This window comes from Solea senegalensis, linkage group LG6, assembly GCF_019176455.1.
Source record: "Solea senegalensis isolate Sse05_10M linkage group LG6, IFAPA_SoseM_1, whole genome shotgun sequence".
Classification (NCBI taxonomy): Eukaryota; Metazoa; Chordata; class Actinopteri; order Pleuronectiformes; family Soleidae; genus Solea; species Solea senegalensis.
Genome location: NC_058026.1, coordinates 13,968,514 through 13,990,027, shown reverse-complemented (window position 1 = coordinate 13,990,027; position 21,514 = coordinate 13,968,514). Strand labels below are relative to the sequence as shown.

Genomic DNA, 21,514 nt, shown 5'->3' with positions numbered 1-21,514 from the left:
TGTCTCTTAGAGACTAAAAGCATCTTCACTTAATGAGCTTGCTATTGCCTTAAATTAGAGCTAAACGTCCCTCAGTCCAATAGAACACCCACTTTCACAACATACTTTTAGAACAAGTTGCCCAAGTTCTAAACCACAACCCCTTTACTTTAATTGTATTTTAAGCAGGTACTGTGCGAGGTCGTGGTCGTGCTACTGCAGGTAACCGTACCCCTGGACCACGGGGTTCATACCTGGGGGGTTACTCTGCAGGTCGTGGCATCTACAGCCGCTACCATGAGGGCAAGACCAAGCAGCCTGAAAAGCCCTATGAGCTGATGCCCAGTCTGGAACTTGCTGCCTCCGTCAACCCAGTTGGCATCAAACCTGGCACAAGTCAGTGAGATAGATATATCCATCCATATCCTCGCCCACCTCAAAAGCTTTTACTAAACCTTCCAGCTTTACTACTCCTTCTCTCTCAGTCCTTTTGTGTTTTAAGGAACGGTGTTGCTTGATGGTTATGGGAAAAAGGATTCCTTGGTCTTTGCAGCATGACATACATGTCCTTTCTAGCATAACCATGAAGTACCGACGACACTTTGTCTCTTTCCTTTGTCCCACAATATCGAAACATTCCCGTGTTGAGATGGAAAACAGCACTGCATTTTAAATAGCGGCCGTCGGATGCTTCAACATGCGAATGTCAGAGCAGTCATTTTTTCCCTCTTGCATCATAATAATGACCATGATAAACAGTTGAAAACGACTGTTCACTTGGTCAAAATAGAATGCACTGTGTTGCATTCTGGCAAAAAAGAGATGACATTCAGTAAAATGAATCATGCAGCCATGTTTTGTATGCAGTGCTGACTTCTGTCTGAACACAACCATACAGCAGTTATGTAGGGACCAATTCTTTCACAATCTCCTCTAACACGAGCATTCACTTCCAACTTTTGACTGAAACACAGTGAACATTATTGCACTTTGTCATTTTCTTTCATAAACTGATGAATGAAATATGCATAATGATGATAAAAAAAGATTAGCTGTCTCCATTCACAATCAGAACGACGGATGATGATTCAATGGTTAAGCAGTAGCAATATAACAGTTTCAGTCAAGAGTTGGAGTTAAAATGCAGAATTTTATCTGCTCACTATTTAGATTTCTTTTTTTTCACAATATCTTTCATTCTTTCTGATCTGATCACTAAAAAGTTAATAACGGTGTTATTGAGAGATGTTGCTCTTGATCTTATTTTGAAATGCATGTGTTGTGTGATTTGGTTTTCTTCTCCTTTTTGATGACTACTTTTTTCTTCTTTTTTTTTGGCTTTGCAAACATGAAAGTCCTCATTGGTGTTTTTATAGTAACGGCCATTACAATGACATTTAGTGCAGACCCAGCTAAGTTGCAAGGTGGCTTGATTTTGAAATACCATCTCCTGGTGGAGGATGACACTAAAGGGAAGAAATTGCGTTTATAAATGGGAATATGTGAGTATGTTCACCCTGCACAGGATTAAAAGGTGAAAACGTCAACGATATCCATCCATCCATCATTTACCGCTTTTATCCTCCACCAGAGGGTCGCGGAGGGTGCTGTGGCAATGTCAGCTGACATAGGGCGATAGGCGGGGTACACCCTGGACAGTTCGCCAGTCCAACGCAGGGCCACACACAGCTAGAGACAAACAACCATTTACTCTCACACTCACACCTATGGTCAATTTAGAGTGTCCAAGTCACCTAATCCCCATATTGCATGTTTTTGGACTGTGGGAAGAAGCCGAAAAATCCAGAGAACCCGGAGAGAACCCACGCACACACGGGGAGAACATGCAAACTCCATGCAGAAAGGCCCTTGTTGTTGTCTTCTTGCTGCAAAGGCAAGAGTACGTCAGCAATATAATGCAAAGAATGCTGGTGTTAGAAAAATATCCAGATTGGCATTGATAACAACTTGAATTAAGTTTAATATCCTTTATGGCATATATTATAAACTGATCAGAGGTCCATTTTGTAAAGTGATTTATCTTGATGCTGCCTCTGGAAAGACTGGAGCTCGGTCTGTGTGGAATCACAGGATCACCACCAGATTAAAATGATTTTTGTCCATCTGAAACAATAACCACATTGTGCTTACTCTGTGTGTGTGTGTGTGTGTGTGTGTGTGTGTGTGTGTGTGTGTGTGTGTGTTATGTATGTGCTGGAACACTGAGGTTAATCCACAGTTGAGCATTAACATAATCTGAATCACACCCTAATTTAAACTTGTGTAACTTGTTCTTTTTTCCCCTTCATGCCTAAGCTATATTCTCTAACCTCTCTCTCTCTCTTTTATCCTTCATCACCTTTGTCTTCGTCACTCCTTTATTCTCATATCTCGGTGTTTCATGGGTGCATGTCGGCTCATCTCCTCCTAATATTTCCTGTGTTTTGAATACAAACATATTAACCACCTCCCACTGTAATTTCGTTACGTGTCGTACCCCACCTTGTTATCCAAGCTCTCATTGTTGTGTACTGTTTATGTACAGTGGCCTTGCCGACTCTGGGTGGCCAGTACCCAGTGTTCAGTGCGGCTCCTGCAGCCAAGCTGATGGAGGAGGGGAAGGTGCACACGGTGGAGCACCTCATCAACCCTCTGGCCATTCAACACGCTGATCACACCACCACTAACGCTGCTGCTGCCGTCCTACCTGCAGTCTCTACCCCTCCACCTTTCCAGGTTTGCACGAATGATTGAATGATTAATGCTCATAAGGAGGAAACAGGATGCAATCCGACCAGTGCAACACCTGCTTAGAAAAAGTATTAATATAATGTATATTGAGAACTGTAAAATCTCTAAACTCTAAAATCACATGCACACACATTTAAAAAACATTTATTTGCATGGTCCCTTTAAATAGTAGCATTGGTAACGTGTGGCATTTTGTAACATGTAAGTTCATATCACAGGCCACAAAACATTTTTTTTTACTACTATGAAAATGCTAAAATACCATCATCCATCCATCTTCTACCGCTGGTGCCAATCAGATTGTCAGATTGAAAATTGTGAAAATTGTGTAGTGTGTTTTAGAGTGTCCAAGTTGCCTAATCCCCAAATCTGCATGTTTCTGGACTGTGACCCAGAGAAAACCCACGCACACACGGGAGCATTTTTCTTGCTGCAAAGGCAAGAGCTAAAATACCAATTTGGCTTAAAAATGACACGAAAAAGTTGAAGCACACTAAACAAACTATAGTCATACTTTAGAAATCCTCTTATTCACTCTATCCTTTCGTTCTTTTTCCTCAGGGTCGTCCAATCACTCCAGTTTATGCCATGGCCCACAATGTACAGCGCATCCCGACAGCTGGAGGCCTGTATGGAGCAGGATACGTCCCCATCGCTAACTACACTGCCAACTCGGCTGCGCTGGCTGCTCTGCAGAAGAACGCGGCAGTGGCGGCCGCAGCATACGGCGGCTACGCTGGCTACGCTGTGCCTCAGGCCTTTCCCACTGCGACCTTCCAGCTGCCCATCCACGATGTCTACCAGACATACTGATTGTGACCACTCTGACAACATGAACGATCCTGTCTGTGACTGAACGACCAGTGCCACATCTCAGAAAGGGCCCGTGCCATCATACAGAAACATCTCTTGAACTTGTGAACCAGCAAGAGCGCCACAGGAGTATAGTGTGAAGCGGACGTTCAGAGCACAGACAGCGACAAAACAACAAAAAAGACATCTCACATCTGTTCCATATACTGGTCTCATCATATCTTGGACCCAAGGCGCAACACTGCTGCTTTTCTACTGAATATTACAACACACGTAGAAGACAGTCTGAGGACTGAGGAAGTACATGCCAACACATGGTGACCGCTCGTAATATGCAATAATTCACAGTAGCTACACAAACATCTCTCCTCGACCTTTTTTTTCCTCTGACCCCTCACCACTGTGTTTCCATGGCAACGGGAAAATTGAAGGTACATTTGAGTATTTATGAAGAGAAAATGCTTATTTTAGTCTTTTTATTTTGGGTTCATGTTTGTTTTCTGAAGCAGGAATGATAGACCTGTACATTGTTTAAAAAAGAAAAAGAAAAAAAAGTGTTAAGTCGAGGAATGGGGAGAAATAAATAAATAAAAGTTCAACACAAACTACTGACATATGGGGACATCGTGAGGACAGCTGTCTGGAAGTACTGGGTGGGTTTTTTTGGGTTTTATTTTTAGTATTTTTCTCATTATTATTTAGTATTCTAGCCAATTCTACATGCTGTAGGTGACGCTTTCCGTCCATGCTGGTTGAATGTGTATGCTTCAAACACGCCTGTTTGGTACTTTTTGGTTCAGTAAAATGAGTTTGTTCTAAATGAAGGTTCAAAGTATTGTTTTGTTTTTTTTTGCCTATAAGTAGTGTACCTGTCTTTATGTGTCAGCTCAAACATTTAGAAACATATAGTTATAGCCTATCGTGGTCTGTTGGAGGAAGAGTAAACAGCTTATTAATATTGTTTTGACAGATTCCCTGGGAACAAATAATAGAGAAAGAAAACTGGAAAGCTTTTTTTTTTTTAACTGGTGGGCTGGTTTATCTAGAAACCTCACTAAAAGTGACATCTTGAAAACACAGATACGTTTCCCATCCTCTAATGCTGCGCTGGCAGGGGACTTCGACTGAACACATATTAGCTGTTTTATTGTTTTCCGTGTTTTTTTCTTCCTCATTTATGTATGTTTTATTGATGTTTTTGATATGTTTAACTCTTGAAAGGTGAACAAATATGGACAGAAATGACAGACGTTTTTTTCTATTTGGACTGGAGTATTCTCGCTCTCTCGCTCTCTCGCTCTCTCTCTCTTCCTCTCAGAAAGCGCTCCTCCATTTGCCCAATACTAACCAAAAACTCCTGGCGATACCGTCCAGTGTCCTGACACCAGAAACCTTACATCCACACGTGTGTACCATTACATCTTTTATTATGCCTTTCATAACAAAGACGTCCATCCGTGCCAAGCACTGGAGTCTTCTCATTCATATTTATGTGTAAGTAACCAGATTTGTCGTAAAACTGTGTTCTGGAGACGAGTAGGTTTCATTCTCTGCAGTCAGATGTGAAAAGGCTACCTCTCTCCTCTCTGAATGATCCTGCGCTAACACTCCGTACGTCTGTCTCCACTTTATTTCTTGTCCTCCAAACTGTGCTTGACCATGGTGCACTTAAACGTATTTATGAAAGGCAAGAGATTTGCCGCTTTCAAATGAAGAGATATGAAATACTAAGCATGAATTAATGTGTGAACTGGGCTCATTTTTCAGTGTCTATATATGTCTGACAGAGTTTCTCCATGCAGATAAAGCACAAACAAATCCATAAAATAATCCATGTGAATGTTCGGTGGGCACTTTGAAAACTCTGCTGTGTGTACAACTGAACAGGAAATGACTGGCTCTATACCTCATGCTGAAATACACACGTAGCTATGCATGTGTCGTATGTACGACAACACACAAACAGCTGTCAACCGTGAAGTCACAATCCACGCCAGCCATTTTGTTTAAAATGCGAAACATGCCAAGCTGACTCACTGATTTTAGAAACATTTTACACACAAATATGAAGACTTAAGTGAGTGTCTGGATTTCGAAGTTGTGAGAGAGATTGTGACTAAGTTATTGACCCAAGACATGAATTGAATTTGTTTGATCGCTATCTTCACTTGTCTCCCCTCTGTAAATGGATTTCACGTCAGAAAAGAAGAAGAAAACTGCTGTTAACTGCTTTCAATATTTTCTTGTATGATGACAATAAGTCAGGATATATTTAATATATGCATTATGTATGTTGTGAATGAAGTGAGAAGAAAAGGTATAATATATTCTAAAAATGTGTTTCTTTTCTTTATATACACTTTGTTTAGGGATTAAAAAAAAAAAGTCAGAGTAACAAAAGTAGAGAAAATATTTTTTTTTTGCCAAAGTGTCCAATAGTTTTTAATCATTCAAGGCTTCTTCTTTTCTTTTTTTTGTTATGTGTTATGATATGTTTGTGTCTTTTTAAGCAGATTTGGTGTAATGAGTGGGAACAGAAAGGCCTTCTCTTTCTGCTGCATATTATCATCAACCAAGACTAAAACTGGCTGACTGAAGCGTGACGACCCATTGGCACTTTAAGCTGATGGTGTTGCAACTATGTTTGTCAGTTGTGGCTAAGCCATTAAAGGCCTAATCATAATTTAACTCACTGGTTAGCAGACAGTTGTGTTTTCTGCCTCCCACTCAAAACATGTGCTTTAACTCATATTGCCTGCATTTCACCCACACTGCTGCATTTGCACGAACTGTTGTTGCTCTTCGTGTCAGTGGTGTTTAGCTACATTATGCCTAGATAAATATAGGTATTACCATTTAAACTCTTTTTAGTGTGTGCCTTATTGCCAAGATGTGCCCTTTGCCATTACTTTGTAAACCTATGCAGACTTTTTTCTATCAGAAGGTTTGATTAAAAAAAAAGCTTGTTTGCCATTGTTATATTTATAGTGATGCAGTAGATAAATAAAGCATTTTCAAAAGAATGCAGTGCTTCAATATTTTGTTTTTGTTTGTTTGTTACATGTGCCCCGACACACTGTGTAGATTTTCTTCAGTTTTAAATTAAACCACAAAACTGTGAAAGTGCCACAACCTCTGTGAATGAAACACATCCCCGACCTCATACATCAGCTATTATTAAGCAATCTATCATGGTGAAGAGCTGAGGGGCAGCTCAGGGTTTGGAGATTGTTTCATAAAGTTCTCTGTGGCAGGTCAACTTTTCTCTAGAAACACGTTGTGCCTCCGCAGGGAGTTCATGCAGGATTTCTGAGGACATAAGTAGCCTCCGTCATGTTGTACAAATGTGTGCAAGAGGGCAATCACACAAGGAAGGGACTTTATTTAATATTGCCACCCTTCAACCAAATGGCCATTGGTTTTACAATGTAAACGTATGGACAGGTTTCAGGAAACACATTACAGTGTTGTGATACAACTAGAAAATAGAAAATCACAGCCATTTCAATTACCACTTATTCTGGGCAAATGTTCTCAGAGCCACTAAAAACAATACTTCACTCAAACTACTTGGACGACATACTTACCTATGACGTTTTTGAGTGATTTTGGACGACATACTATACTATGACTTTTTTATCACATTTCGGACGACATACTATACTATGACTTTTTTTGACCCTTTTTGGACGACACATACTGGCGTTTTTATCAATAACCCCGACATACTAATCTATGACTTTTTTGTAGAGATGGGATTTATAGCTCTTTGAAGGGAGCTGGATCTTGAGGAGCCTTTCCTTTAAAAGAGCCATTCAAAACTGGCTCACCATTTTGGATCTATGTATAAAATGTGTCTTATTGTAAATAATAAATTGACTTGTTAATCATGCAACACATTTATTGTGGCAGAATAAAAAAACTAAGCTAACTTGCGCTTCCTTTAGCTCATAACTGCAGTTTGACACTCCGCAGTCCACACTTATATGAAATATGCATATCAAATGCATATGCATGTGTGTGAATGCGTTTCAGTGCAGAGCATATTAGAGGATTTTAACCTTTTTTTTATAATTTATAGATTTATTAACACATTATCCTATGAGAGGGGAAAGTCAGAAGATATATTTCATCACTTTACAAAGACACCTGAAAATGTACAGATAAAACATTGTTTTGTCTTCATTGATCCTGTTGATCAGTCTGTAGGTATTGAGAGCAATCAGAGATCTTCTTCACCTGACTGACACTCAGACTCTCAGAACACATTGGACACACTGCCTCCGTCTCCAACAACCTGTAATAATAATATAAAAAAAACTGTTCAGTCTGGATCTGTTTATGTGACTATGAATAAAAGACATGAATTACAGAAACATTTTAATGCAACCTTTCTTTAAAAAAATATTCCAGACAGTTTAATAGAAAACACTACATTTGTAGCTCAAATAAGTCTTGTATTAAACATGTCGGTGACGTGATGGAAAGAGTATAAAGACGTTTGAATCCAAAGTGACAGTATTCTCAGTTCTCATTTGAGAAAAAAAAAATCTCAACCTTTTTGTAAACCGTAAACCTTTTTGTGTTCAAGTGTTCAAATTTCATGTGTGATTTGGCTTTGTGTTTGTGTGTTACTCACAGGATTAATTGTGAGTAGAGAGCAGGAAATTCACAGTGAGGACACACAGACCAGTCTTCTTTCAGCATGTGACGACCCTGAAAAGAAGAAAAAAGGACCAAAATCAAACCACCATTTTTTTTCCACAACTTACACTGTGTCCAAAAAGTTAAGGAGGTTTTCTACCGTGGCAACGCAGTAGGGCAGGTTGTTCTTGCAGGAACTACACAGCAGCTCATTTTGTGGTAGCTGAAATCCACAGAAGGGACATGGAGTCGTTTCCTCCTCCAGCTCTGATGTATCTGGACGTCTGTGGAACGGACGCAGAGTCAAGAAAAGGATTTAGAGGCAGTTTTGGTTAAAGGAACAGATGAAGTTGTCCAAAATCAGACAAATAAGTGTGTGGAAGAGCAGGACATCATGTCACTGGTCACTCACCGAACCATAGCCTCAATCTTCTTCCTGTACTTTGGGTCGATCTTGTTTCGGTACTCTGGTCTCATCAGCATTGCAGCAAAGCTAAAGGCTGAGTTCTTTAATCCGGCACGGTGACATTCAATGACTGCTGATGTCAGAATGGGAACAACATCTACACATAAACACATAAACAAGGGGAGATTTATTATTTTAAATATCAGGGTCATTGAATCTTCACCAAAATTAGAAAAGTAAAAAAAAATTCTAGGTTGACTCACGTGCTGGAAACTTGCTGATATTGTTGCTGACACGAATGAGCATGCGCGCCCCTTTCAGGTGATCTCCTCTCTTTACATGGATCTACACAGAAACATAGTCACAAGAACATTATTTTTTATTGATAGAAAACGATCTAAAAACAATCTAAAAACTGTCGTGCCTGTGAAACTTGATAAGATTTCTTGAGAGAAGTAGCCTCATCCGTTTTTCTTATCTTCTTATTTTGACCAGTTTAATTGTGGTACATTCGGAACCAATGACAAAAAGATTAAGAGTTGATTTTTAATTGAAAGAAAATTAAGTATTGAGGTGTTGTATTTATAAAGAGACAGATTATTCCAAATGTTTTAGAAGACCGGATGTTGTTGATCAGACATCTATCATCATCAGCACCGAGTTACGAGATCTACATCCAGAGGTCAGTGTAGTATTTACAGATGTAAACCCACTCTTGCACAGTCCGTATTTTCATGTAAAGCTATAAAGCAGAACCTTTAGCACGCAATTTTACCACCTTCTCCAGAGAAGCCAAAGCATGGTTTCTAAGAAACCAAATTTGTGTACACTAATCCTGTCTTATTGTCTATAATTGTCTATAACACCGACAGAGATAATTCAGTTGTTTGTCACTTGATTGAAGGCCTTCATACATTCTGCTAAGTAATGTGGCTATTTTATGAAATCAGTGGACAACACAAGCTACTTAGATACGAGCTGGTTCCTTGATGACTCTGACCGGGTCGTCTGGTGCTGAAGAACCCAAATGTTCCATCAAGAGATGTGCTGTAAACATTATTTCTTGAATTTAGACCCTTTACTGTTACTGACTGGTGATTCTCCTAAAGTGTGCTAACACTTCAAAGGTATGTGTTCAACTTCAACTGCTCTGACCTTCACCAATAGGTAGGAGTGGAGGATCATCAGATTGGTGGCCATTTCAGCCGGGATCTTTATCTTCTGGGCCTGCAGCTCTGTGTACATGCTGAACAGCACATCATGGGCATTTCGGTAGTTTCCTGTAGGAGTAACAGGGGACAAGAATAACAGGATTATGGTTGTATCACGTTATATGTTGTTGTTTTGCTGTCAGTGCTCAGTTTGTACCTGCACACTGCTCTTCTCTGGCGATGATGATGGCGGTACGAGCCGCCTCCCTGTACTGCTGCAGCGCCATATAGAGACGGAACAGGTACTTGGCGTCCTGTGAAGATAGAAGACATGAAATGATAAAGTGATACCTTTAAAACTGGCCTATATGTATTAATGTTAACCTTAAGAAGCTGAGACTTCTCCAGTCAAACTGACATTAACTGCACAAGCTTTAGAAATCATCCAGTAATATTATTTCTTAAGACCTGGAAAACTCTTTGTCTCCATAATCGTGAAAGTATGGGGGAAACCTAGTAGGTTGAAGAGGGACTCTTACATAGTTTTTTAATAGATTTGTTGACAAGATACCACCTTGCTGGCGTTTCTACCCAGCACAGGGAGAGGGAAAGTTGGAGTTCTAGTAACTCCATCATATTTTGTTCCTTCGCTCCTTTCTCAGCTCAATAGGAACTGTGAATGACAAAAGTAGACACTGATTGATTGCCTCATGAGCCAGTGTAGAACCAGGTGACCTATGGATTTGCTGCTGTTCTGTTGACAGATGTAGCATTGCATATACGTACATCAAGTGACCATTAATACTGGCTCTTATTGATGGTGCGAGCAAAAACAAAGAAAAAAGCCCCACAAGATGGGTAGCTCTCCTTATTTGGTCCACAAAATACTTCATATGATCACATTTGACTCCACAATATTTGTCAAATTAGATCTTGATTGGTGCATAAAAATATGTCACAACACATTTTTTTATAGAGATTCATTGATTTCACTTTAGTGAGACGAACATGGACAAATACATGTCTCTTACCTTGGGCATACCGTCACTCTCCCCCATCAGGTAATCTATCAGCTGATTGGTCAAAGAGCCGTCTTTGGCCTGTCCCACCTGAGGCAAAAACAAACACACATTGAATACATGAATAACTAAATGCTGAACATGAATTCTGAAAAATATATTGACTGTCCCTTTAAACCGTGTATGCACAGAGAAAAACACACAGCTCTCACCGTCTCAATAGCCATCTCCACTGCCAGGTTGTCATCAGTGTTGGGACACTTGAGGAAATGTTTCAGGGCCTGTGAGAAACAGACGGACTGTTGAGTCAAACAAATGATGAAAGTCTTGTGAGTAAAAAGTGTAAAGGAACCAAAAAAAAGCTCTTACCCTGCTGTACTGCCCACACTTCTGGAAGAACTTGCCGGCCTGCAGGTGTTTCTTCTCTCCTTCAAAGTAGAGAGCAATGCTCTGATAATCCTCCTGTGTCGCCTCGGAGCCTGGTGAACACACACAAGCAGTCATGTATAAATATTCCTTAAAGACAATTTATTTGGAATTACACTGATAGAAAAAAGTGAACTACTAGCATATAATGCAACAGGGAATAATGTTCGACGCACTTGAGGAATCAGTGTGTAACACTTTCTTGGGCCGAAATGGAATAAATAATGTTTGTTTGAGCGTATAATCACTTTAAAATAAAAACAGTTTGTTGCAGTTTTTGTAGCCTTAGAAAAACCCTTTCATATAAACTTTAGGCAAGGGCCTTGCTTTATGGAGGATGCCGTCTTACACTTTTTGGTGTGCAAAGGCCACCGTAGTTTCTGGACATGTTTGGGAAAAGGAAAGGGTAAAAAGAGGAGTCCTCTCTCTGTTGCACTCTGCATTCTCATTATTAGATGTCACCAATTCTTAAACACGTGCACCATGTTTACACGCTCTATACACACGCATTACTACACAGACTGACCGATGATATCTGCGTAAACCTCCATTTGTCCGTGCTGCTGTGCCAGCTGGAAAGCTTCGTCGTTGCACTGAGACAGAACCAGGAAGCTGATGGCTGTGGCGTAGTCGTTTAACTGCAGGAAGAACCTGAGACACAACAACATACAGAATATTTGAGGTATATGACAGGAATAGAAAAGATCAACAGGAAATTCAACAGTGATAATTTTAAGTTATTTAAGTCACTAAGTGATTTAAGTTATAAAACAACTTGGCAGAGGCAGTTATATGCCTCCGCCGACCAAAGCTTTTACACATAATTTTCTTTTTGGGCCACCCAAATAGGCTTTCTTACAATAACACATTCACATTGCAAAAAAGGATTTTAATCTCTGTACCAAATTTTAAGAAATTCCCTCAAGATGTAAACAAATTAAGTTTTCAGATTATCCATGATTCCAGGTGATTGTTTGTAACGTTGCGGACTTATCACATTCTCATATGTTAAGAGAAGTCACACAGAATTTCTCACAAAATAATCATGTCATCCATTAATCCAAATGAATATGTCAGATGTAATGAAATTCTTCACGTTGTATTCCTGATATATCGCAATCAAAGTGTCCAGACATCAAAACCTAATAAATTCATCATTGTATCCAGGTGAATGTTTGCGCTCGTGAAGTTCATGAGATGTTCACAAGACAGACATAAGTACACATTTTTAGATTAAGATCTTAGTTAAAATTGGAATTTAGGATTTGGACTTTGTTGAGGTTAAGATGAAGCTTCACGAGTATACATTCTGTACGTCCGTGCTCTCTCTATTTCCTACCTGGCAACCATTTTTGCTCCGTCGATGCTCTGCGTCTCCCTGACGATGCGAACAGCCTCTTCTGGGTTGTTCAGGTGATCCAGCAGCACTCGAATCATGTTGTCCCAGTCTTTTGCGCTCTCATAGGCCTGTGCTGCATCCTTATACCTGGTGCACACAATAAACATGACATCAGCTTTTCTTTCAGTGATTTTATGGTCTTCACTGATGAGACATTTAAGGGTAAACACTTACTTGCCATCTGCCTCTTTGGCCTTGGCATACTGCAGGTGGATTTTTTGAGAGGAAACATGTGGGAGCAGCTCTCCTACCTTTGTCCTGATGATGGAATGACATTTTTAGAGACACAGAGCAAAATAAAACAGAAGAGGAACTTAAACTTACATGTGTGTTGTTGTTTGCCTCACCAGTTCTTGCAACGTATATAGACAGAAGCAGCCTTGTCATAGTACTGGCCTTTCTCATAGAGCTGAGCAGCTTCAGAAAATTGCTATAAGAAAATATATAAGATATAATAAAAACTATCACATGATATGATATGACAGTTTAACATGTGGAATATTATACATTTAGTCTCTCTACCTTCATGCTCTCCAGTATGGCGCCACATTCCTTCTTGAGGATTTTGCTTGGGTGTTGAATAGCCTGTGCAACTCCTCTCCTGATGTCACCCATCCTAATGGACATCCTGGCTACACCTGCTTGACATGACTCATCATGCTCCTGGAACTACAGCATGAGAGAAAGATGGCTGTGGGTGTGAGCAGTAAAGAAAGGAAACTGCTGCTACCACTTGATATGCAGTGAATCTGAATGAATCTAGGCAGTTGTCTCTAGATATTATTTTCAACAAAACATAATGGACAGGACAATGAAATATAAACAGGAAGCAGCTGTAACACCTGACCAGGGACCCTTGCAAACTAGAAATATTCAGTCTCAAACGATAGTGAAAAGGAAGGGATTCCTGCATTTGTTAGTCCTAAATGTAGCCTGCTCCAACTGTTTTTCCAGAATCTCCAACCTTGCCTTTAAGATGTTCACATACAGTATAAAAAAATCTAATGAGGACAAATGGAGTGAGCAGTCACATCTTTGCACTTACTTTATTATTATGGGTCATGCCTTTTTCATAGTGTGTCAATGCATTCACGTAGTCTCCACTACAAAGAGAGAAAGACAGATTTAGATATAAGGCAGACTGATCAATTCTACAGAATGTTATTGGGTATGCACATATAAAAACTTACATGAATTCCAAGTGGATAGCATATTCTTTGGATATAAAAGGAATCTGGTCTTCCGCGAGCCGCTCTGCTAACATGAGAGCATTGTCCCAGTGCAACAGGTCTCTCCTCATCTAAAACACACAAACACAAATGTTGTAAGAATGTACTTAAACAATGAAGTTACAGGAGATGACAAATGGGTTAGATGGAAGATTAAACTACACTAGATTAAGTTAATTATTGTCCACAATGTGAAAATTGGCCACATGGGGGAACACAGCAAGAAGATTGCCGGATACAAATATAAAACAACTATTCATAAAACAAGAAAAACAGGAGAACATTGAGTTCAGAATTTGACAATTTAATAGTTTAATTGGGGGGGGGAAAGGACTGTGGGAAATTTAAGTTTCTTCCTGAGGGGAGCAGTGGAGAATTGCAATGGGTGAGACAGATCACTTGTTATGTGATGAACCTTCTTTATGATACTTATATGTGTTTCACTTTACATCCAAGTGTCTGTACCAAAGTCACTAAATTAAAAGACAGCCCTGATTCTTGTTCATTTTTGTGGGTATAACCTCTGCATCATGAACTGTCCTCAAACGCTCCCTATGATGCATGTGTTTCAACTTAAATAAATCACACAAACCTCCAGGGCAGCAACTGGGCAGCTTGAGGACAGATACAGAGTCTCTGCAAGGTTGTAGTCACAAAGAAACATGGCCAAATGTCCTGCCAGTAAATTCCTTTCTTCTGCGCCCTGGACAGAGTGAAAAAGACAACGATCAAGAGAGACAGAGATGAGGATACATTTGTTTTGGGGATCACATTTTTACTGAGTATTTACAAATGGAGGTACAGTAGAGGCACAGAAGTTTTGAAACTGATAAGGATAATTGATATGTCAAAGTAGAAAGAGTGTCTCACATACAGTATACTGTAAAAACAAATGTGTGTTTTGTACCTGGATACCCTGCAGTGACAGCACCATACCCACGTTGCCACTAATGCGGTTGACCTGGATGGCCAGATCAACATCCATATGGATGAGGCAGGCTTTACCTAACTCTGCCCAGTCTGCATCGCTGCCTGCAGATTTACACAAGTCCCAGGCTTCATGAAACCTGCAGGAGAACACACATAAGCACATGCACTAACCCTGCACATAACAGCCATATTTTGTCTTGGATGAGTGATTGCATCAAACTGATTCAGAAAATGTGCATTTATACAAAAATATTACCATCGTACTGGGTTAAAACTAAAACTACTTTATGTGGAACATGCAATGTATAACAAATATACACTGAACGATGCTGTGTTACACTTGTAATACAGTTTCAAATGCTGTTATCACACAACTGTCCATATTAAGTATCACAGTACATTTTTATCTTTGAATTTATTTATTAACTCTCATTTTTGCCTGTACAGCACTTTGGTTCTAAACCTATGATATAAAAAAATTGACTTGCTTTCTCCCAGTGGTGAGATTAAAATAACATCAATATGATGAATATTCCTTTGACTGGTGACTCTTTTCTGTGCAAACCTCCTTTTCTGGCATCTGACAAAAGACAGCTTCATCACTGAGAATCCCTGCTTAATTTAAATGTGACTTCTTCTTTAACAGAATTATCTAATAAAACTGACTGAACTGACCTCTTGAGCATGAGAGCCTGGCTCAGCTGTGTGCTGATCCCTGCCGGTGAATCTGTCGATGTGCTGGTTGAATGCTTCAGGAAGGCGTGTGTGCTCAGAGCCACTTCGCTAGTCTTGCCACTTGCTGTCTGACAAGTCAGTTCACCGTTGTACAAGAGCAAAGGCTTCTGGGAAAACAGAAGTGTGGTGCTGCCCACCAACACCACTCGAGGGCCTGAGGAGACAGAGTCAAAGCATTGTTCCTCTGAGAAATTTGGTAGGTTATAAATATCACGTGGTGTTCTGATGTGGGGTCTACGTACCATAAATGGTGGTTTTATGCAGGGCATAGGTGTAGACCTTGTCACTGTCATAAGCTACAAACACTCCTCTGTCAGCATGCCAGTTGTCCCACAGCACTCCTGTGATGGTGGGAGAGAAGTTGGGCAGCTCAAAGCAGGAGCCCTTTGCCTGGAATGGATGGTAATAAAAAAGAATAGCCATTATCATATTATCATGTTGTGTTCACATGGTCATAGATCTAAGCTGGGACCATATTGTATCCATGCACTTCCACTTTAGAGATATTCATTTTTTTTCTATTTTCATATTCACTGTTTCTACTGCATGTCAGGGATTCAGCAAAACTGAAATTATGGAATGGCAGATTTGATTCTTTGAGAAGATCTAAGATCATCTAATCCTAGTTGTTGTGTTTTGAGTGAAAATCGAAATAGAGTGCATTTCCATATTCGATTTTGTTTCCCTCCGCTCCAGCGACTTTTTTTTACTTTAACACCGTGTCATTTTTCCCTGCATGCTTGACTTACCATGATGTAGTAGTCAACCACTGACTGGTTCACTACTTTAAGTGCAAACCTCTCAGAATGTGCTCCGTTTAAAAGGATGTATGTATTCAAAGATGCATGAGGTAAACTACTGTGTATGGACTTACATTTACAGGGGAGAGAAGGAAGCCGCTGTTTTTATCATCGATGAAGACCAGCCAAGTGCCATTTAGGTCAGGGAAAACTCTCCTCACACCAACAGAGTGACTGTAGCTGTCAACTGTCTTCCAGTTCTCCAGCAAGACGCATTCCACATTACCTGACTGAGGAAATAATTACAATGCAATTACAAATACAATTTTGACTAAGAAAATTATTTTGAAAAAAAAGAAGAGGGAAAACCACAAAAGGTGGAGTTCAGGGTGAAGATTAAAGACATGGACCAGGGTTAGTCTTTAAACCCACAAAACTAAACCATGTAGTAAATATCCAGAGAAGAGGAAACTGAGATTCAAATAATGGACACAGTCAGATTTCTATTCATCATCTGCAGAGCAGCATCACTAATGTGTGTGTGTGTGCAGAGTGTCTTACATCAGTGCCGTAGTACAGGAAGTCAGCAGTGAGGGCGTGGCAGAGGATCCGACCTTTTCTCTCATCATCTGGAAACAACTTCATCTGATTCTTTTCCTCTTGGTTTTTGCCTTCGATCTAAAAACACACAGACTAATATTATTATAATATCCATGCTAAAAAATAACGAAGCCTGTTTAATTATTAATAAATAAAAGGAGATGTACATTATCCTGACCAAAATAATTGCGATTAACAACATTACTTGCGATGACATATAATTTTTTTAGATTCTTAAACAGGTGCAGTCTTCTGTCTGCACTGGAGGTCACAGACACCACAGATAGGATCTATATATTTTTGGTAAAAAATCATTTAATAAGACCATTGATGATGAATGAATGAATGAATGAATGAATAATAAGTCATGAGGAAAAATGCAGCTGCACATTAAGAAATAGATCTCTAGCACTGTGTGTTGGTAAGTTAGAGAGTGCTTTTAATCCTGATAAGTGATAATATCATACTGTCCCGTCACTATGTACAGACACCAAAAGTCTCACCATATGCAGCTGCACTTTTCCCTCAAAGAGCGCTGCTGCGTAGTCCGAGTTAAGGCACATGCGGGCTATTGTCCCCAAATACTCAAAGTCCTTTAGCTTGTTAAAACCTGTGTGACACACAAAAAAAATTCAGTATGACAAATTAAACACTACACTTAATATTTAAAGATACATACCAGGTTCATGATCTACCAAAGCATAGAACCAGGCTCTGTTGTTCATCCCCACAGCGACATGATACGGGCCAACTGCAATGAAATTAGGTTCCACGTCCACTTCTATGGCCACAGGAGTCTCCTGAAGAACACAGGACATCAGAGTGAATGCTGTATTCTATCAAAGTATTGGAGAAACACAACTGACACAGTCTTTCATACTCTATCTCACAATCTTAATTATGCTGATTTAGACTGATCTTTACAGGTCTCACAGAAATATTGTAAACAAACACAAACCCTCCAACTTAGAAATAATTATAGATTCATCGTTCATACACGAAAACCTACACGCCCTTTGCAATTGTTACACAATAATATGTTTGTAATTGTTATAATGATGTATGAATTGATTTCCTCTCGACAAAATGTGTAAAACATTTTTGTGTGTGCACTCACCCCTTCCACCTGGTTGGAGACAGTGACCTCCAGCAGAGAGGTGAGGTACGCCACGCGGGTACCAAAGCTGTCACCCAGGATGGGAAGCTTGGTCAGGAAGACATGAAGTGTCCCTTTCTGTGTGGAGACAGCCAACAGCTGGCCGTCGTCTGTCCAGCTCAGCTGGTCCAGACCTGATGGAGCAGAGAGCGACAGGCAGATTAAGGTGACGTAGGAAGAGTCAAACACCCTTTGAAGGTTTGGCTGGAAAAAATAATTGTCCCTCACCTTTAGTCTCATCGTCCAACCGAACAACGTTGCTGATATCTTTGAGCTCAGACAGCTCGTGAATTTTTATGCTGCAATGATAAATATGTAGCATTAATGTTTCATGCTCATAAATAAACAGAGTAAAGGTTCTGTCTCTTTTGAACGTCGGTGTGTACCTGTTGTCCCCACAGGATGCAGCCTTATTTAACGTTGTTGAGATAGCCACACTGTTAAGACTATCTTTATGGTTACGAGCCTGGTACAGCTCCTCCCCAATCTCCCTAATGTGAGTGGAGATAACCACAAAGTATCCATGGGAAAATCCAATGAGAATATATCCATCACCATACCTGACAAGGAAGCAAGTACAAGGAAATGTAATTTCAATACATTTATCTCACTGTCATTATTGTGCTTGTTGATATGTGTGTGGACGTGTGCATACCAGCGATATGACACGATGTTTCCATAGTGTCGCTGGAAGGTCAGTTCTATTCGATTATCAGGGTCATTGATATTGAAAAGCATCAAAATCTTCTTGTCCACAGACACACTCACCTGAAGGATAAATAGATTAAAGTAAACATTTGCAAAAACATAACTGGCACATCCCAAATCTCAAGACAATGGTAGAGAGAAAATATTTGAAGACCTACAGTGCTCTCTCCTTGAGAAGACCGCTCATCTGTCTTCATTGTTGAAAAGTAAATTTCAGCAGGTTCACCACGAAGTGTTGTCTAGCAAGGGAAAACACATAAAATACTGTGGATTCCATGTGCTATCTTTCTAGTCTGTGCATTTTGACATCAACACTTGACACCACACGACCCGATGTAAAAACTTCAGTGTCACGGTTAAGGCTGATATTAATGTTCCCTGCACACTACCTGCCTGACTGTGTCTCCCTCATGATTGCTGATGCTCAGTGTGCTATCATCACTTCCTAGAGCCAAGAGATTTTGAGAACTCCAGCAGCCACAGGTGATCTTTTTGGTGTGTTTGCCTGACACGTAAAGAGAGAGAGTGAGAGAGAAACACAACAGGGATTAGAGTCTAAAAAAACATTCTCTGTGCAAGTGTATTTCCTGAGTTTTACCGAGTACAGGGATCTTGCGTGAAGTTTGCTGGTTGTAGATCAGCAGGTTTCCTTTCACTGTGCCGACAGCCAACAACGGGCCGGTCTTTGACCACAAGATGAATGACATCTGATCTCTGTTGCAACAAATGACATGTAAAAAATATTTGTATTCAAACCTGAGACATTTTCCAATGATTTTACATTTTGGAAATGTGATGCACAATATCTATATACCTCATGCCGCTGTCGATCTGGGATGTTCTGTTCACACTAGCATCCCAGAGGTAGATGAAACTGGATTTTGCAGCTATCACAGCTAAAATGTCTCCATCCTTATCCCAGTCCATACCCACACAGCGTCTAACATAAAGTTAGCAAAGTTGAAATACACTTGTGGTTAAAATATTTTTAAACAGTGTGAGAACATCATCTAACCCACAATGAAAATAAAATACTAAGGAGTCATATTTCAAAAAAAATCAATGCAAATCACATGTGAGTCAGTCACATAATCTAAATTGAATGGGACAGTGATACACAACATGAACAAGACTATCCTGTTTCTGTTTTTAATTAACGAACTGCTCCATTTCTATTTCTATTCATCAAGCTAGTAGAAATATCACAATTCTGGAGAAAAAAAACATGTAAAAAAATAGTTGCAATTAAAAAAATTTTTTACCCAGGAAGGTTGAGTTCAGTCCACTTGAGTCCATGTCGATCAAATATTTTCACTGAATTGTCTTGGCTGTGTAAGAAATGCATTTTTAACTTATATTATATATATTAATCTGATATAAAAGGAAACAGAGATACAGTTTATTCTCGACCACAAATGTTTACTCACCCTGCTACAGCAATGTAATTACCAAGGGTTCTCTGCCACTTATACAGTAGACTCGAACTTGCCCAGGCTTTGTCAGAGAGAATGAAAACGTTCTGCGAACACAAAAGATTTGTCTTCAGTAAATTTAATTGGGAAAAAAAGGTATAACTGCAGGAGAGGAATACCAAGTATCATCATTGTCCAACTCAATCCTATTTTCTCTCTTTTTTAGATTACTTTAAGTTAAGTTTGACTGACTGATTGCCCGTGATTACACTTCATTTCGTCATGTTGATAGATAATTTTTAAGCAATAGTACCGTAAAATAAAAATATATATAAAACATTATACATAATTATAAAATTATTATAGTTTGTTTCTTTTTCTTTAGATTCTCATTGTGTCCTATTAACTTCTCCTTATTGTATAACTTGCATTACATTGCAGCCAAGTTAACTTTGTAAAATGCTCCATTATTTACAGATTTATTCTATTGTCTTACATTACATATGTCATTATTGGTCATCTACTGTATCTTTATATAAATATTTTACAGTATAAAAATCCCAAATATCAGTATTGAATATTTAGCTGAATTAACTTATATTTTATCCAATATTTCTACAGTACAATTGTTAGAAACCTTATGTGAACTATGTGAGGGAGGCCAGGGATAATAATCTGTGTGTTTTTTCACCTGTAAATGATTTTGAATACGCATTTTACAGTATAAAAATGCCAGATATTTGTATTGTACATTTAAAAATATACGCTAAAATATAGAACGTAAGCTGCCTAAAATAATACATAGACTAACAACAGCGCAGCCACGGCTAACCTTGTCACAGTGATGTTCTGCCCATTACATGGTGACAAACGTTGTTTTGGTTGATTATTTGTTGAATCAAACGTATGGTCGTGCTGTTTAGTTCATGCTGACATTTGAAAATGTAATTTATCAGCCAAGTCTCTACAAGTCGTCAAGCTAATCACTACAGTTAGCAAACAGCTAACATGTTTCGCGAAGCTCGTTCATTATTTTAGAACTTTTCTATGGGAAACTAAAAAAAAAAACACATACAACGGTGTTGTTTCCAAATATTTCGCTGGTTCTTACCTTCATTTTGGTGGCATTTAGTTCAGTATTTCAACTTTACGTCGATATCTTGAGTTGTTGTGAAAATCCCACGATGCATCGCTGTAAAGCGTCTGCAGAGGCGATGTCATAGCAACAGCTATGAGCCAATTCAGGGTCTGGATCCTGTGAAACGTCATCAGCCTCAGTCCAAGTACCAAGTACGCGAGTACGGTTCACATACCCGGAAGTGTTCTCGTTGAGTCCGTTTTCAAGTATGGATCGGGTGGTGACCATGGAAGGACACATCCATGGCGAAGACATGAGCGTACTTGGGGAAGCCATGT

At 39.4% G+C, this 21,514-nt stretch overlaps 2 protein-coding genes across 10 annotated transcripts in view; one reads left to right on the top strand and one right to left on the bottom strand.

The window, feature by feature from the left end:
* Positions 1–6,566, top strand: part of rbm47 (RNA binding motif protein 47) — a 30,039-nt gene extending 23,473 nt beyond the window's left edge. For 5 of the 9 annotated variants that reach the window (XM_044027302.1, XM_044027301.1, XM_044027305.1 and 2 more), the window contains 3 exons: positions 166–375; positions 2,525–2,715; positions 3,292–6,566. In XM_044027302.1, coding sequence (XP_043883237.1) covers positions 166–375; positions 2,525–2,715; positions 3,292–3,543 — 653 coding nt within the window. In that variant the 3' untranslated portion in view covers positions 3,544–6,566. The remainder of the gene's footprint in view (positions 1–165; positions 376–2,524; positions 2,716–3,291) is intronic. The other 4 variants (XM_044027306.1, XM_044027304.1, XM_044027308.1 and 1 more) reach the window with 2 other exon arrangements.
* An 860-nt stretch (positions 6,567–7,426) lies between these two features.
* LOC122771531 (WD repeat-containing protein 19-like) lies at positions 7,427–21,514 on the bottom strand. Its single transcript, XM_044029154.1, has 36 exons — positions 21,210–21,514; positions 20,114–20,205; positions 19,949–20,014; positions 19,501–19,626; positions 19,285–19,400; positions 19,076–19,191; positions 18,845–18,925; positions 18,634–18,746; positions 18,365–18,538; positions 18,207–18,277; positions 17,940–18,112; positions 17,502–17,622; positions 17,326–17,432; positions 16,784–16,900; positions 16,357–16,512; positions 15,725–15,872; positions 15,423–15,636; positions 14,725–14,884; positions 14,410–14,520; positions 13,779–13,888; positions 13,634–13,691; positions 13,111–13,257; positions 12,936–13,018; positions 12,763–12,846; positions 12,529–12,675; positions 11,716–11,840; positions 11,133–11,242; positions 10,976–11,044; positions 10,776–10,853; positions 9,962–10,058; positions 9,749–9,873; positions 8,857–8,938; positions 8,600–8,750; positions 8,348–8,471; positions 8,183–8,259; positions 7,427–7,840 (listed from the first exon to the last, which is right to left on the bottom strand). The coding sequence occupies exons 1-36, from the start codon at positions 21,213–21,215 to the stop codon at positions 7,726–7,728; spliced, it is 4,050 nt and encodes a 1,349-aa protein (XP_043885089.1). The 5' UTR covers positions 21,216–21,514; the 3' UTR covers positions 7,427–7,725.

Excerpts from the sequence above, each read along its gene's own strand:
- LOC122771531 (XM_044029154.1), bottom strand. Across the intron at positions 19,192-19,284 it reads ACGCAAGATCCCTGTACTCG|GCAAACACACCAAAAAGATC; the intron begins GTAAAACTCAGG and ends TTTACGTGTCAG. Across the intron at positions 16,513-16,783 it reads TCCTGTACTACGGCACTGAT|TCAGGTAATGTGGAATGCGT; the intron begins GTAAGACACTCT and ends TTATTTCCTCAG.